Here is a 17,921-nt window from a genome sequence, read left to right as displayed (position 1 = left end):
AATACTGGGAGGTACGCTGGCTGTGGGATGGTAGGAACCTTATTAATTTCACAACTGCAATGGAGTCTTCACCTTACCCCGTCAAGTGGCCTTAGCTTGAACTTCGTTTTCCGGTTCCTTTACACAGAAAATAGCTAAATGGTGGATACTGATGTGAACAGTCTTACTCTGCCCCGTGAAATCTTGCTTCCTACATCTCTCCACTAGAACATATTTAAGAGTCTTCTTTGTAAGTTCAAACTTTTGGATCCTTACCAGTGGTTTCTTCTATGTGCTCTTTCTGTTGTCCTTGTCCTGTTATAACTTTCTAGTTGGCTTAAAAGTAGCTCATGAAGCCCAGTGATAGTACAGTGTGTTAATGCTAAATCTCCTGGCTCCAACCTAGGCCGACAGCTGCAGCCTCCAAGTGCTTTTTCAAAGTATTTTGAAATATTACATGCCATACTTTAGTTTGACAGAGTTGTTGAACTTTGTTGTGGTCTCCTAAATGTCTGCGACCAGATTTAGAAAAGCCACCTCAGCTATAACGCTGTGATTTGAAAGCTTAATTTGTTGTGATCTATATTCATGTCTCACTGGCAAGTGCACATGAACCTTAGGCAATTGGATTCTCTTTACTGTAGCTCCACCATTCCCAAATAATCATTTATATTTTCGGATCTTTTTCAGTGAAGTGGAGCCAAAGTGAATAGAATAGAAACTGTGGGGTTTAGAGATAAAATACGAAATCTGTGTTACCTGAAAAAAAAAGTGCAGTCCCGACACAAAAGTGTCGCATTCGATACATATGTGGCGCGGACACTTCTTAAATACCTGTAAAAAGCAGTTTGCACTGAAAAGAATGTGCAAGTCCAACAGAAAACTGGTGCATAGTAAATTTAGTAAATTTGCCCCATTGTGTTTAACGGGAAAGAGTAATAACTTTTTTTTTATTTTCTAGAAATGTGGTTTATGTAATGTACATTTTTCATGAAACATCTGAATATATTATCCACATCCATTGTGTAATGTTTTAAAAATAACCCATTGTTCATAATCCCTTTGTGCTTGCAGTAATTTTCTAGTTTGATGTCTAAAAATCTTATGATAAACATAACTGCATCCCCAGTATGAAACAGACATACGTTTTTGCCGTATGTTGTTCAAGAAAATTTTTTATCCCAACTTAAAGGGGTTTTCCCATAAAACAAGTTGGGCCCTAACAACAGGATAGGGCTTCAGTTGCTGATCTGTGGGGGTCTTATCACCCATCAGCAAGTTGGTCCCTATCCTTTGGATGGAGCCTAACTTGTTTCATGACAAAAAAATCCCTTTTTGTTTAACATTTTAAAGATTACATATTTTTTTTTTTTTTTTTTTTTTAAGTAAAGTTAATCTCTTTTTGTATTTTTTTTTCTCCAGGATGGCACAAAGCAAAAGCGGGAACGGAAGAAGACTGTATCATTTAGCAGTATGCCAGCCGAGAAGAAGATCAGTAGCGCAAGCGATTGCATCAACGCAATGGTTGAAGGATCAGAACTGAAAAAAGTCCGTTCTAACTCTAGGATCTATCACAGATACTTTCTTTTGGATGCCGATATGCAATCGTTGAGGTGGGAGCCATCAAAGAAAGATTCTGAAAAAGCAAGAATTGACATTCGATCTGTGAAAGAGGTCCGAACTGGAAAAAATACTGATATTTTTCGTAGTAATGGAATTTATGACCAGATTTCAGAAGACTGTGCTTTTTCTATAATATATGGAGATAATTATGAATCTTTAGATCTTGTTGCAAATTCTGCTGATATTGCCAATATTTGGGTAACAGGTTTACGGTATTTAATCTCATATGGGAAACATACACTTGATATGATTGAAAGTTTCCAGGATAACATGCGGATGTCTTGGCTTTCTCAAATGTTCAGGGAAGTAGATGAGGACAATGTGGGACAGGTACCTCTTTGTAAAGCGGTGCAATTTATAAAAAAGTTAAACCCAGGTCTTAAAAACAGCAAAATTGAACTAAAATTCAAAGAATTACAGAAATCTAAACAAAAAAGTCACACTGATGTGACCCAAGATGAATTTATTGAAGTTTTTCATGAACTATGCACTAGACCCGAGATTTATTTTCTGCTAGTGCAGTTCTCCAGCAATAAAGAATATCTGGATACAAAAGACCTCATGATGTTTTTAGAAGCAGAGCAAGGTGTGGCACAGGTAACTGAGGAAATCAGCCTTGACATTATCAAGAATTATGAACCATCTAAAGGTCAGGAAAAAGGTTGCTTGTCTTTGGATGGTTTTACAAATTATCTTATGTCTCCAGACTGTTGTATTTTTGATCCAGAACACAAAAGAGTTTGCCAAGATATGACACAACCCTTATCCCACTACTATATCAATTCCTCCCATAATACGTATTTAATAGAAGATCAATTTAGGGGTCCCTCAGATATTACAGGATATATTCGTGCTCTCAAAATGGGTTGCAGAAGCGTCGAACTAGATGTTTGGGATGGTCCAGATAATGAACCTGTGATTTACACTGGGCACACGATGACAACACAGATTGTCTTCCGTAGTGTAATTGACATCATTAACAAATATGCCTTTCATGCATCAGAGTTCCCATTGATTCTTTGTCTAGAGAACCATTGTTCTGTCAAGCAGCAGAAAGTAATGGTTCAGCACATGAAAAAAATCTTAGGAGACAAACTTTATACCTCTCCTCCAAATGCAGAAGATGCATATTTGCCATCTCCTGAAACTTTAAAAGGCAGAATTTTAATAAAGGCTAAAAAACTTCCCCCCGAGTGTTCGGGATTTGAAGGTGATGTTACAGATGAAGATGAAGGTTTAGAGATGTCACAACGGGTGGAGAAAGGAGAAGAGCAGCAGAATATTGTCGCGGTGAAGCGAATACAGCTTTGCAAAGAACTCTCTGACCTTGTTAGCATTTGCAAATCTGTTCAGTTCACCGATTTCCAGTCATCTTTCCAGATTCAGAAGTTTTGGGAAGTTTGTTCTTTTAATGAAGTGGCAGCTGGCAAATATGCAAATGAAAACCCTGGTGATTTTGTCAACTATAACAAAAAGTTTTTGTCTCGGATATTCCCAAGTCCCATGCGAATAGACTCTAGCAACATGAACCCCCAAGATTATTGGAAATGTGGTTGTCAAATAGTCGCTATGAATTTTCAGACTCCAGGTCTAATGATGGATCTTAATATTGGATGGTTTCGACAAAATGGAAATTGTGGATTTGTTCTACGACCAGCGATCATGCGTGAGGAGATCTCTTTTTTTAGTGCAAATACAAAAGATTCTGTGCCTGGAGTTTCTCCTCAGCTTCTTCATATTAAAATCATAAGTGGGCAGAATTTTCCAAAGCCTAAAGGATCAGGGGCTAAGGGAGATGTTGTGGATCCTTATGTCTACGTTGAAATCCATGGAATACCTGCTGACTGTGCTGAGCAGAGGACAAAAACTGTGCATCAAAATGGAGACAATCCAATATTTGATGAAAGTTTTGAATTTCAGATTAATCTTCCTGAACTAACAATGGTTCGTTTTGTGGTGCTTGATGATGACTATATTGGAGATGAATTTATTGGGCAGTACACTATCCCATTTGAGTGTCTACAACCTGGCTACAGACATGTTCCTCTACAATCTTTAACTGGAGATGTTTTGTCACATGCCTCTTTATTTGTCCATGTAGCTATTACAAATCGCAGGGGTGGGGGAAAGCCTCATAAACGTGGCCTATCTGTTAGGAAAGCTAAGAAGTCGAGGGATTATGCATCAATGAGGACATTATTGATCAAGACCATTGATGAAGTCTTCAAAAATGCCATTCAGCCTATCAGAGAAGCCACTGACCTACGTGAAAACATGCAGGTAAGCAAACTACAGGAATTTATATTTAAAGAAACATGTAATAACATATAAATGTATTTTTGTATCTTGGATTTTTGTCTTTTTATGAAACCGGTTGTGGATTCAGTAGTAGTAGTAATTTTGCTACATATAAGTATTATATGACTCGGTACATGAAAGTTGGAGAATCCGTTACACGTTTTGCATCAGGGTGCAGAAGTTTTTGGATGGAATCATGGCTGCCTGTGTTCTGGTCACTAACTTTCCAGTTTCTGTACAGGCAGACCCTTAGATAATGTACCGTTTGCCATATTACTTACTTGCAGTTTTTATACTAGTGTCTGGAACAAAGTCTCACAATGTGAACATGTGGTTTAAATAAATATTTAAAGATCCTGGTTTAATTCACAGGTTTGAAGTTTTGCTTTGTTTGAAAGAGGGAGGCATTATTTTCCTTTGACATGCAATAGACCATCTGACTTAGTGCACATGCTTTGCGGCACTTCCCTGGAGTTGTCCAGAAAAGGCAGTCAATACAAAAATATGTACTTTATCCATAATTTCTTTGTGGAGAAGATGATGCAACCAAAAGCAATAATTTTTACTTCATTTAAACATACCTCCCAACCTTCTGAGAGATGAAAGAGGGACAAAAGTAAGCGGTGGGGCAAAAGGAGTGGCTTGGGGAAAAATGTCTGTGATGCATAAGCCTTTTGCCCTGCTCCTTAACCCACACATTATATTTCCTCTCATAGCCCCCCGTTCTGGCCTCCTCATATTCAGATCTCCCTTATATTGTGTCCCCCCACAGCTTCCCTTAATACTTTGCCCCACAGCAGTAGCAGCTCTCCATTCTGCATCTCCCCTTACTGTGCACCCCCAGCAGCACCCCTTACTGTGGCCCCAGCTGGTGCAGCCCCCTTACGGTGCCCTCAGCAGAATTAGACTCCCTTAAGTGCCCCCTATCAGCTTCCCTTACTGAGCCCACTCCCAGCAGTTCCCCTTACTGAGCCCCCAGCAGTTCCCCTTACTGAGCCCCCCAGCAGTTCCCCTTACTGAGCCCCCCAGCAGTTCCCCTTACTGTGAGAGCAGGCAAGGACATCATCTTGTTTAGTCTCCAGACAGGCTTAAAGAAGACCAGATTTTTCCACCCTAACACTGCCTGCTGGTAAAGGGTTACAAGTCTTCCACATATCACCTTAAATCGTGAGACACGGTACCTTAATTATAGCCATTTTTTAGATACGCAAATCAGCTTTCGGTCAAGCAGGACACGCCCTCTCTGATGCCAGGTAATAAAAGATAAAAGGTGTTTTATGTGGATGTAAGCAAAAGATTTTTGGGCAAAAGAGGGGTGTCGGTTAGTTAATAGCGCTCTATAGGATGCTGTCACTGGGCACTGGGAGGGAGGAGTTTTGTTCCGCACATTTCTTCTGTGTTATTTCTCCTGGTCCAAATGAGCGATTCTAGTCGGGACCAGGAGGCGGGACGCAGTGGCGATGTAAGGGACAAAACAGAGAAAGATGTGAAAATCTCCCACCGTCTGGGACGGAGGGACTATCCCGCGAAATCCGGAGCTATGATTTAAATGATGTAGTCTTTACATAATACAGTTTTTGACTCCTTAATTTCGTAATGCATTTAGTAATGCATTGGTATAAAAGTGAGTTTAAAATACTTTGCTAAAATGCTAAGTTATAAAGCTGAAAAAATGGACAGAAAAGTATGTATAGCATGTAAAGTATATTACAAAGTTTACTATTACCACCTGCATTATGCATTGAGTGGAGACCTTTTTCTGTATGTGCCCTGAAGCTGAGTCCAATTCACTCTGCATTCAGTTCCCATGATGATGATGTGTTCTCTCATTAAATAATCTAGCAGAAAATCCACTGAACACTGCACAGTGCACATACAGGATGTATATGGTGACAGTCTGGCAGCTTCCATCACAACGAGGAGCATGGATCATGTAATAAGTGGTAGAAATCATACCTAAAACATTTACATGAAGTGTATAGTCTGTGCCGTGTGAGCTCTATTAATGGGAATTACGGCTCTTCTTAGTGAGCTGGCTCTTTAGACTCCACTCACTAAGATGAGGCGGCTCTTCTGGCTCCTGAATCACAGAGAGGGATGGAGGATCTGCTAGGGAACAGGGGAGATCTAGTGCCTCACTGTTCTGTGTAGGAGAGATCTGTATCCACAGCCCTGAACCTACTGAGCTCTGCTATGCACACAGAGCACTGTCACATGACCTCCCTCTCCTTCCTCCTCTGTGAGCATGGAGCTGAAAATGAACTGTCATTCAATGCATTCATACCTAAAGAGCTAGAAAACAGGAATCTTTATGTTGTCCATATGCATATTTTAAATATTGTCTGAAATGTTCAACTTTGACCATTTCAACTAACCATCATATGAAAATTGGATACAAATAATCACTCACAATGGATGACCATTGGTTCCCATAAATGATATTAGACAAGCTGGAGTTTTCTGCTGTGGTTGAATAAAAATCCAATTTTTTTGTATCATCCGCCAAATGCAGTCAGTTACTTGCTCCACCTGTGGGATATGTACCTTTTCAGGTATCCTATGGATTTATCATAAATAGCTGTGATGAAATTACCCTTTTACTATTTATTCCTAATGTGGAAATCTTTTGAGTTTTGAAGATTTATATAACACTATATAATAAGAATAATGCTCCATTGCATTCCAGAAGCATCTCTGCATTTTTGTAGAAGGCCACCAATGATTTTCCATCCATGACCCGTTCTGCATTCCAGAACTAAAATGTCCTTCCAAGTTTATTTATTTCTTGTTGAGCTCTCGCATACTTTTAATGCATTCCCCTTCAACCTTATAACTTTAATTGACTTCTGCTCCATTTCTCTAAGAGCAGCTCTATTGCCAATTAGTTAAACATTTCGTTTTAGATGTCCTAGAGGCAGTTGTGTTCTTGAAATAAAGCGGCTTGTTTGTGTTTGGCCAGCACCATTCGCTGTTGAGACGCTACTGCATTAAATTGAGTATTGAGTCTACAATCCAATTTAGGATATCAGATTAATCCCCTTGGACATAGTAGCTTGTCAGTGATTATTGACCCTTCATTGCTAAGCTGCTACTTCTCTACCAGGTAAATGTTATGCTGTAGTATGACTTGTAGGAAAAGGCAATACCCCATTTTAGAATAATAGGGTCCCTGGAAGCAGTATTTCTAATTTCTCTATTCTGTGGGTAATTTACATATTTGCCTTTACGTCTATCTATATAATATACTAATCAAAGTTATATTTTCTCTCCAGAATGCTGTAGTTTCATTTAAAGAGCTGTGTGGACTCTCTCCTGTAGCGAATCTTATGCAGTGCATCATGGCTCTGTCAACCCGCCTAGCAGGACCTGACAACACCCCAGTAGTTGTCATGAATCTCACTGATCAGTATCCCACCATGGAGCTACAGGGCACCGTTCCAGAAGTCATGAAACGGATTTTAACAGCATATGATTCTGTGAGTATTTCTGTGTGTACTCATTGGAATATGTTTGGGTGTTGTTTATTTTTTCTATACTTCTAATGTTCACTCCACTTAATATGGAAACTTAAGTTTTATTCCTGTTGGATCCAGCACCTGATTGGTGGACAATATGTCAACATACCCCACTGGATGCACATACAAATACACACACACTTACACATGGAGAAGCATTACTCCACATCCAGCACCCACTCAAACATAGCCTTGCAGTACCCATGTCTCTCCATTCATACGTGTCTCTACATTCATATAGAACATCTACCCATCCACAAGTACTCTCATCATATAAATTGATAGTCTGTGATCAAATTTATGCTTACCTCAGTCCTATCTCCCAGTTCACTGTGGCTTTTCCCATCAGACCTTTATTTGTATACAGAGGCTAAGCGGTCATGCAGCGTCAACAGCCACACACCTGCTACAGCAGCAGTTGTAGGCTATAGCAGGTATGTGGATTGCCACTAAGCCTCTGTAAGCAAATAGAGGCCTGTGGTGATGGGTGGTGCCATGCTTAACCAGAGCACTAGAGATATTTTTTTTATTATCATTGAAAAAGACCTTTCAGTCAGTATGGAACATACTGACTGCTCTTTTCTCTGGCAGTCAGTAGGTTCCATACACAATATTAAAGTCAATGGAAGATGGATGCCTCTGTGATATATTTTTTTTTCAGTGAATTACAACACATGTATCTCTGGAGATCTTTTTTATATGTTCCTTTATCCTCTGCTGTAGTATATGTGCTACAGGAAAATGGGGCAAGTTCTGACCCCTGCCAATCAAAAATTGGTGGCCTTTTCTAAAAAATGATGTTCATTGTAACATTTCCTAATATGCCCTTTTAGTAAATAAAACAAAAAAAAATTGAAACTATTCCTATTAAATAAATAAAAGGAAAACAATTTGACCACCGTTAGTTCTTGTGATCTCATGATCGGCGGAGGTCCCAGTAGTGATGGGAAGTCCATCCCTGATAGTGAGCTGGATCTTTTGTCTCAGCTCACAAAAAAAAGAGTCCGCTCTTCTGGCTCCTGAATGCCTTCCTATTAAATGTATTTTAAGGAATCTTGGTTGACTAGGCAATACTTTTCCATGACACTTTTTAACAATAAAAGTTGGTGTGGATTTCGGTTAAGCATTGGGGTTAACTTAACCTTATGGTCATGGTTAAGGAAGCTATCATCTCATTGCCGGGAGCCAACTCCCATTGTTCACCTTATAAAGCTGGCTAGTTAATGCAGAACACATCACTAGGTCCCAGCAGTCTGACCCACGGTTAGATTCTTATGCCTTATCTTGTGGACTCTGGACAACCCCTTTAAGGAAATTCCATAAATGTTGTTATTAATATTGTAATACAACGTAGCTGTTGGAGGCATATGATATTAAAAGTAACTGATGAGGGATATTTTCTGGAAAGTACGACCAACTGCTAAGTTCTGGTGTTCTTGCGGCAGCTCCCCCTGGATACACTTTTGCTATATTATATTGACATTTTACAGTTTTTTCTATTTTTGAATTTATACCTGCCTGTACTTATTGCCAGTGTATGTTTTGGTACTTATTTGGACCATAGCAGGGTTAGCAGTTGGTCGTACTTTATAATTATACTGGTGTTAGGCCTTGTTTATTGAGCCTATATCTCCAACACAGACACAGTTGGGATATTCGGATATTTCTGGAAGTGTACTTTTCCCAGTAAATTCTAAACCATGGAGGATGGCAGACAAAGGGCTGTAAATCGATTGCAGGCTATTGACTTGGAACATGCCTTTACTTCTGAAACAGTCTGTAATACACTGCTGAGCAGAGGTCGCACTAACTTTTTTCCAGAAGGGTAATAATACTCCTTTTACCATTTTTGAGGAGTATTTTTAGCCGAGGAGGAGTATCAAATTTTCAGCAATACATATAAATAACTCCTAGGCATATACAGTGTTAATAGATGAATAGCAAGAAAATCATTACAGATACAACATAGCACTGTACTACTCTTTCTTACTAGCAAATCTGGGCAGTGGACCATACTTTGACAACAGATTCCTTTTATACAATAGACTTTATCAGCTGTGTTCAATACACAGCTAATAGCCCGCATGGTAGAAGGGCATCCAATAACAAAGCCCCTTACACGATGCTTAACCCCTTAACGCTCTGCGCCGTAGCTCTACGGCGCAGAGGTATAAGGAGTGTATGAAGAGGGCTCACGGGCTGAGTCCTCTTCATACAAAGGTGGGGGTTTTTGCATATTGCAGAAAACCTTCACCGCTAATAACCGCGGTCGGTGCTTGCACCGATTGCGGCTATTAACCCTTTCATACCGATATTAGGTATCGCCGCGTCCCAAAATGCCCGTTCTATCAAAATATAAAAACGGTTGCAGCCGGCGGTGACCTCCGAGACGGGAAATGGCGCCCAAATGTCCGAAATGCGACTTTTACAACTTTTTACATCACATAAAAAATGAAATAAAAAATGATCAAAATGTCGCACAGACCTCAGAATGGTAGCAATGAAAACGTCGGCTCATTTCGCAAAAAATTACACTTCACACATCTCCGTGCACCAAAGTATGAAAAAGTTATTAGCGTCAGAAGATGGCAAAATTTTTTTTTTTCTTTTTTGTACACATTCGTTTAATTTTTGAAAATGTATTAAAACACAATAAAACCTATATACATTTGGTATCACCGCGATCGCACCAAACCAAAGAATAAAGCTGAGGTGTTATTTTGAGTGCACAGTCAAAGTCCAAAAAAACTGAGCCCACAAGAACGTTTTTTTCAATTTTTCCACATTTGGAATTTTTTTTCAGCTTCGCAGTACACGGCATGTTAAAATAAATAACATTACGGGAAAGTAAAATTTGTTACGCACAAAATAAGCCCTCACACAGGTCTGTACACGTAAAAATGAAAAAGTTATGGATTTTTGTAGTTGAAAAGCGAGAAATGAGCGGAAAAACCCTGCGTCCTTAAGGGGTTAACATCAGCAATGTGAAAGAAGCTTTGTTATTGGTGTTGAAGACACTGCATCCTGTGTCCTGCTCAGCCTGTGCGCAACAGGGGATTATTTTTGGGAGTAACGGCGCCCCATTATGCGTTTATGACGCTGGGTGAGGCGTAAATGCGGCCTCTGATTAGGACCTTGGCATATATGTAGAGAGACGCTCTACATATCACATACATTAATCCATATGACCATTTCAGTAATGTACAGGACCAAAGTCCTCAAGAAAAAGGATTGGCCTTGTTCAAGATACGGGAAGAACTACAACTCCCAGCAAGACCTGAGCAGGATAAGAGTGGTAGTTCTACTGCAGCATCAGATCTTTTTCTCCTTATAAAACCATGTGGATAAAACTGATGTCCAACAATCTCAACATAAGTCAGAGCTGAGGGTTTGTCACATTGTTCTGTATTGTAGATGACATTCCTGCTGCTTCCAAAGAACCACTGACACTTGTAACAAACCCTCAGCTGTCAAAAATCATGAAAGAGCTGCCCACACAACAACAGGAAAGGTTTTGAGTGTCCCTAACCCTTTTTCTGAGCGTTAACACTTCCCACAGCTGAGGGTTCGCTACAATTGTCTAGGAGAAGTGAATTAATTGGGTTTATAGGATACAAAAGTAACAAGCCACAGCTGTGCTAGGCATAAGAATTTGCAGAAGTGCAATATATGGCGGATGTCTCACCCGCAGCTCCAGTTCAGTCCGGTGCACTCTAAGCATCTGCAGCCCCACTGCCAGGTCACTGATGCATATGGCGGCGTTCATCTCCTGGAGGAGGATCTGCAGGCGCCACTCATACTCCGGACCTCCGCAAATCACTCCCCCGCATGGGTCCGCCGTCAAGGCAGCAGACAGCGGCGAGGAGCACGAGACGTCGTGTGTGAGTGCCGCCTCTCAGCTCACACTGACAGAACACCCCGCTCAGCAGCGGAGACACCAACGAGCGCGCCGGACCGCTCCGCCTGCGCGCTACAAGGAATAATTGCCAAGCGTACTTTGACGCATGGCAATTATTTTGGGGAGTAATGGCGCCTCATCATGCGTCTATGACGCTTGGTGAGGCGTTAATGCGACCTCTGCTGCTGAGAACTTATGGGGTTGAATTCCCATGGCTGTGATTCTTTATTTTCAGACCTCTGGGAACAAGACTTTCAATGACGACATTCATAAAGATTTTTATTTAGCCAGTTCCCTATTATTTGATCAAATCTGTAAAGTTATCATTAAAGTTTTACAAACTGTATGAACTGAACTGTATTTGTTTTATTTACAAAGATTTATCCATTTTTAAAAATTAATTATTTACAGGTGAAATATCTTTATAGATTTCTCATCTAATAATTTGGCTTTGGATTGAATATAAAGTTAATATTTGAATTCCTATGTTGACCCGCTTATTGTATTCCTTTATGATGGACATAAGGTCAGCAGCAGGAGTGTAAGAAGTACACAGACATTTGTTTAACTAGTAAACTTTTTCAGCGTTCATTGTGTTTACTTTAAGAGACTAAAGAGTGCAATGTGATACAGGAGCGCTGAAGGAAATTTACTTACCCCTATAAATGAAGACTTTCATTATCTTCATCTGTAGTAACGACTATTTGTATCTACAATGATGCTAGTAGAGGCTTAAAGGGGTATTCTCATCTGGGCACTTACATTCAGTTTCATTAATCTGCCATATATAAACATTTCTTCAATTGGATGTTATTAAAAAAAATGTTCCTGTGTGAAGATAATTTCTCATAAATGTAACCATGTTGTCCCTTAGAAATGAGATAGCTTCCTCGGATACGGCCACGTCTGATAGATTGAGTGCACAAAGAAACAAAAGGTTATTGTATATAAAATGTCTGGGAGTTACTACATGTCGCACAGCCGTCCTGTGGTAATGATCGCTGAATCCTGGTGGTTTGGCAGGACTCTATAGCGCATGTCTGGCCACCGCTGCCAGAGTATGACGTGGTCGTATCCGAGGAAAGTACCTCGTTTCTAAAGGGACAGAATAACTACATTTATGAGAAATTATCTTCACACAGGAACATTTTTTTTAAAAACATCCAATTGAAGAAATGTTTACATATGGCAAATGAATTTAATTAAATGTAAATGCTCAGATGGGAATACCCCTTTAATGAAAATGTCTATCTATCCATTAGTCCGATTTATCTCTATCTATCTATTGTATCTATCTATCCATCCATCAATCTTTATATTCTCTGTCAATCGTCAGAAGTTATTGCCAATCTTCTATTATCCAGTCTGTCTTACGTAAAGCTTGAATTGGTAAAGCCACGAAAGCAGACAGTAAAGAATATAAGGCAAAGTCAAGCTATAGCATGCTCAGATTCAGGCTGTGATACTGTCCAGATCTTTCAATAAAATAAAAATTTGTGAAGTTTATTGAACTTTATATTATTGTGACTGCACTCTCCTAGTCTTGATGGGGAAATGCTTACAAACTGATTGGTTGGCTCATTCCATCACTGCAATTAAGCTTTGTAGCCAGATTACCCTTAAGATATATAGGTCCTAAGGTTAAAAAAGGGCCCGTGAAGTCAAGCCTATATTTTTTCTACAGTGTTGATCTAAAGGAAGGCCAAATCCACCAGAGGGCAGACACCAATTCTCCTAATTTAAGGGGAAAATTCTTTCCCGACCCATTTCTCTCCAAAAGTCCATTTTCTGCTATTTCCACCTCTTGGGGCAGGCCATTTTTATATTTGTACTACTCAATCTGTGAAAAACCCTTTCCTGTGTGAATGTCCCACTTCTACAATGTATGTAGCATTGTTTTTCTTGGAAAGATTAAAATATGTCATCTAATTCGTGCGGTCGCACATCGATATTGGGTGCTGTTAAGGATTAGGGTTCCCACCCCGATAATATCCAAGTACAAGTAAATCCAAGCACTCCGTACGTGTTTTTGATGCCAGAAAGTGATACTTTATTATATTTATACAGAAGTGATCAAAAGGTGTGATGTTTCGACCTACACTCAGGTCTTTGTCAAACACGATCTGGATGGAAGACAGGGTTAGGCTGGCTGTGCTGGTGAGCGTCCGGTATTGACACTATGTGTCTGTAGGCAGTCTACAGACACATAGTGTCAATACCGGACGCTCACCAGCACAGCCAGCCTAACCCTGTCTTCCATCCAGATCGTGTTTGACAAAGACCTGAGTGTAGGTCGAAACGTCACACCTTTTGATCACTTCTGTATAAATATAATAAAGTATCACTTTCTGGCATCAAAAACACGTACGGAGTGCTTGGATTTACTTGTACTAAGATTAAAATATGTGCTAGATCTTTGCAATGACCATACATATGTAAAGACAGATCAGATCACCTCAAAGGTGTCTTTTTTGCAGTCTGAACAATCCCAATTTATTTAGTATCTATGTAATTTAACTTTATAATTTTACTTTATTTGCCTGCAGATTTGTCATTGTAGAAAGAGAGACATGACTATTTACATCTTCTTTTTCTGTCAGTAATCTTCCTGACTCAAGGATCCCATTCTTAGCATTGTGTTTGACATTTTCATAAAAAAACACAATGGGGCACATTTACTAAGGATCCGTCGGACGCATTTTTGTCGTGTTTCCCCATTTTTTCAGTTTTTGCGCTGATTTGCCCCAGTTTTTTGGTGCACGCGATCGGATTGTGGCACATTGGCGCCGGCTTTCATGCGACACAAATCGGGGCCTTGGCTGTCGGACAAACCGCGGAATTTAAAAATCAAATTGTGTCGCAAGAGCAGCACTCACACCCCCTGGGAAGAAGAAGGTTAACTCCGGCGGACCTCAGCGCGGGAAGCGACACATGCAGGAAATTGGACGCACGATCTTAGTGAATCGCGACAGCTCCGAATCCTTGTCGGACATTCTGGATCGGCGGCGACAACGGGACAGGTAAGTTTTATGCAAAGTCTACGGTATTGCAAACTTAGAGACAGAAAAAGATCAATTCTCTTCCATACTCAAAGCCATTTATCTTTATTCTCTAATCTGTTTAAAAAAAATATAGAAAAAACATTTTTCCTACAATCCCAGTGGGGTGAGCTGGCAAGAATTCTGAGATGATTTCTTTGTCTAGATGTCGGGTACATATTGTTTCAATCATGTAACAAATTATCATACGGAATCGTGTGATCTGCTTTTCTCTGTGGAACACTTTACTATTATATTATAGATGTATAAAATTGTAATGATCTCAATTTCATAACATCTAGTCCCAATCATGCAATGAAAGATAATTTATGACTTCTTTTTCCACCATTTATTGGCTATAAAAAATTCTTATCAATGTTCTCTCTGATATTCCAATCTTCTTTATATTTTGATCTCCCCCACCGGAATCCGTATGAATATAATCGTACTGGATTGATTTTTTTGGTGAAAATTCAAAAAGTTGCCTCAATATGGCCACTTAAATTACCAGCAGAATTGCGGAAAACTACTCCAGTGGGTTTTGAAAGTATCCAGACCCCTTTAAATTTTTCTCTCTTTGTTTCATTGCAGCCAATTGGTCAATTGGCAAAACATTTTTTTTGCTCCTTAATGTACACACTGCACCACATCTTGACAGGAAAAAAAATGTTTCTTGAGATGGTTCTACTCCTTTATTGGAGTCAAGTTGTGTTTAAGTGAGTGGACTGAATTAGGAAAGGCACACACCTGTCTATATAAGACCTCACAGCTCACAGTGCATGTCAGAGCATAAGAGAATTATGGGGTCTAAGGAGCTGTCCATTTTGCTCATAGATGTAATTGTGACAAAGCACAGTTCTGGCCAAGGCTACAAAATAATTTCTGCACCACTCAAGGTTCCTAAAAGCACAGTGGTCTCTATAATCCTTAAATGGAAGAAGTTTTGGACAACCACAACTTATCTTAAAATAACAAAGCAGTAGCTTCAGAGCAACTGAGGAGTGAAAAACATGTTGCATCATTCCCAAGAAGACTCATGGCTGTACTAGCTCAAAAGTTGCTTCTACTGAATACTGAGCAAAGGATCTTAACCCCTTAAGGACGCAGCCATTTTGTAGCTTAAGGCTCAGCCCGATTTTTTGGATTCTGACCTGCGTCGCTTTATATGGTTATAACTTTTGAACACTGTTACTTATCAAAACGATTCTGAGATTATTTTTCCCCACATGTTGTACTTCATTTTAGTGGTAATTTTTGGCTGATAAGTTTTGCGTTTACTTACAAAAAAAAAGAAAATATGATAAATTTTTTGAAAAATTTGCCATTTTCGAAATTCAAAATCATTGCGTTTTCAGGCTGATAGATTTACCACCTAAATAAGTTGCTGAATAACATTTCCCATTTGTCTACTTTACATTTTCATAATTTCTGAAATGTCTGGATAATTTATTTTGATGTCACGCGGCTTACAAATAGAATATCGCTTTTCCGGATTTTCAGAATTGACTATTTTGGGGATAAATACAGTTTTGAATGAAATTTTACATATTTAGCATCAAAACCCCCGTATATAACCAACCCATTTTCAAATCTGCACCCCTCAAGCTATCAGAAACAGCTTTTACGAAGATTGTTAACCCCTTGAGATCTTCATAGTAATTGAATCAAAATGGAGGTGAAATTTAGAATGGTCAAATTGTTCCCTTATACGTTCATTTAGCACTAAAATTTACACATTTCCAAAGTATAAAAAGAGAAAACCCACCATACAATTTGTTCTGCAATTTCTCCTGAGTACAAAGACCCCCCACATTTGGCCATTACTTGTGTTATGGGGGCACAGCGAGACGCAGAATGGAAGGAGCGCCCTGCAGCTGCCAGGATTTTAGTTTCCTCATTGGCCCCTTTTGAAGGCTATAAAATTTTCGCTTTTTCGTTATTTGGGCCATGTGATGCCATTTTTTTTGCGCGATGAGATGCTTTTTCCATGGTTACCATTTTGGGGTTAGTATCACCTATTGTTGAAAATTTAGGAACTTTTTTTGAGGGCAGGAGTAGAAAAGCATCAATTCTGTACTGGATTTTTTACTCTTTTTTTTTTTTTGGTGTTCACCGTATAGACTAATAATCCTGTTATCTTTATTCTATGGGTCGATACGATTACGGGGATACCAGACTTGAATATATTTTCTTACGTTTTACTAAATTTGTCAAACAAAACCCTAATGTGGGGAAAAATCTATCATTTATGTATTGCCGTCTTCCAAGTGGCATAACATTGCTACTTTTTTGGCTACGGAGCTGGTTGATGGCTTATTTTTTGCGGGACATGTTGTACTTTGCACCAGTATCATGTCGGAGTACACATGGTTTTTTGATCACATTTTATAGCATTTTTGTGGGATTGAATAGCTAAAAATCATAATTTTTGAAAGGTTTATAGCAGTTTTTTTTATGGCGTTTATCGTGGGGGTTCAATAATGATTTACTTGTATTCTACGGGTTGTTACGGACGCGGCGATACTATATATGTGGGGTTTTTGTTATGATTTAGACTTTTTTTTTGAGTTATATGTCTCTTTATATGTTTTGGGAGTTTGGGGCATTTTTATTGAATAACATTTTTTTTTTTACTTTTTCACTTTTCCACCATGGGAAATGACCAAGCAATCATCTGATTGCTTGTTCATGATAATACTCTGCAATAATCATGTATTGCAGGGTATTATCAGTGTTAGCCTATGCACTTGCATAGGCTGGCACTATGCCAGTAAGATGACGTCACAGACGCCATCTTACTGGCAGTGCCTGCAGGCAGTGCTTGGGACCAGATCGGACCCCAGCACTTCCATAGCAGTGATCGGTGCCCCCCGAAAACGGTTCGGGGGGGCCGATCGTGGGGGAAAGACACCCCAGAGACATGTTAGATGCCGCGGTCGTGCTGACCGCGGCATTTAACGGGTTACACACCCGCGATCGGAGCCGACTCCAACCGCAGGTGTTACACTGGGGTGCCGGCTATTAGTTACAGCCGGCACCCCGTGTTTCCCGATGCCGGTTCGGCTCTGATCCAGAGCCGAGCCGGCATAAGCGCCGTGGCGGATATATCCGCCACTGAGCGCTAAGTCACTGCGCTCCGTGGCGGATATATCCGCCACGGAGCATGAAGGGGTTAATACTGATGACCATTTGATATGTCAGTGTTTGTTGTTTATTAAATTACCAAAAATCTATATTTCTGAACCCCATCTTGGCAGAAAAAAACAGAGTTTACATTAATAAGCAAAAAAGGACTATTTTGATCTTGCTAATTGGATGCGGTGAAACAAAGAGTGAAAATTTTTATGGGGTCTGAATACATTCTGTACCCACTTTATGTATGAAGTGCATCACTGCTGGCAGTTCTATGTTTTATTGTATTATATCAAGACAATTTCGAGAACAGTATTTGAGCGACATTTGGGGCTCTTATAAGATCTTTACTTTGCTTAACTTGGTTATATTTTTATAATCTTTTAGTACCGTATTTACTCATTTCTTTTTTTCTTGTATCCAGATTGAAATGAAAAT

General features: G+C 39.6%; 1 protein-coding gene across 2 annotated transcripts in view; it reads left to right on the top strand.

Annotated features, from left to right (window-relative positions):
- Positions 1 to 17,921, top strand: part of PLCL2 (phospholipase C like 2) — a 145,024-nt gene that overhangs the window by 79,566 nt on the left and 47,537 nt on the right. For both annotated transcript variants that reach the window (XM_072153670.1, XM_072153671.1), the window contains exons 3-4: positions 1,402 to 3,882; positions 7,173 to 7,376. In XM_072153670.1, coding sequence (XP_072009771.1) covers positions 1,402 to 3,882; positions 7,173 to 7,376 — 2,685 coding nt within the window. The remainder of the gene's footprint in view (positions 1 to 1,401; positions 3,883 to 7,172; positions 7,377 to 17,921) is intronic.

This window comes from Engystomops pustulosus, chromosome 5 (assembly GCF_040894005.1).
Source record: "Engystomops pustulosus chromosome 5, aEngPut4.maternal, whole genome shotgun sequence".
Lineage (NCBI taxonomy): Eukaryota > Metazoa > Chordata > Amphibia > Anura > Leptodactylidae > Engystomops > Engystomops pustulosus.
The sequence above is the reverse complement of the archived record's forward strand: the minus strand, read 5'-3'. Positions and strand labels throughout refer to the sequence as shown.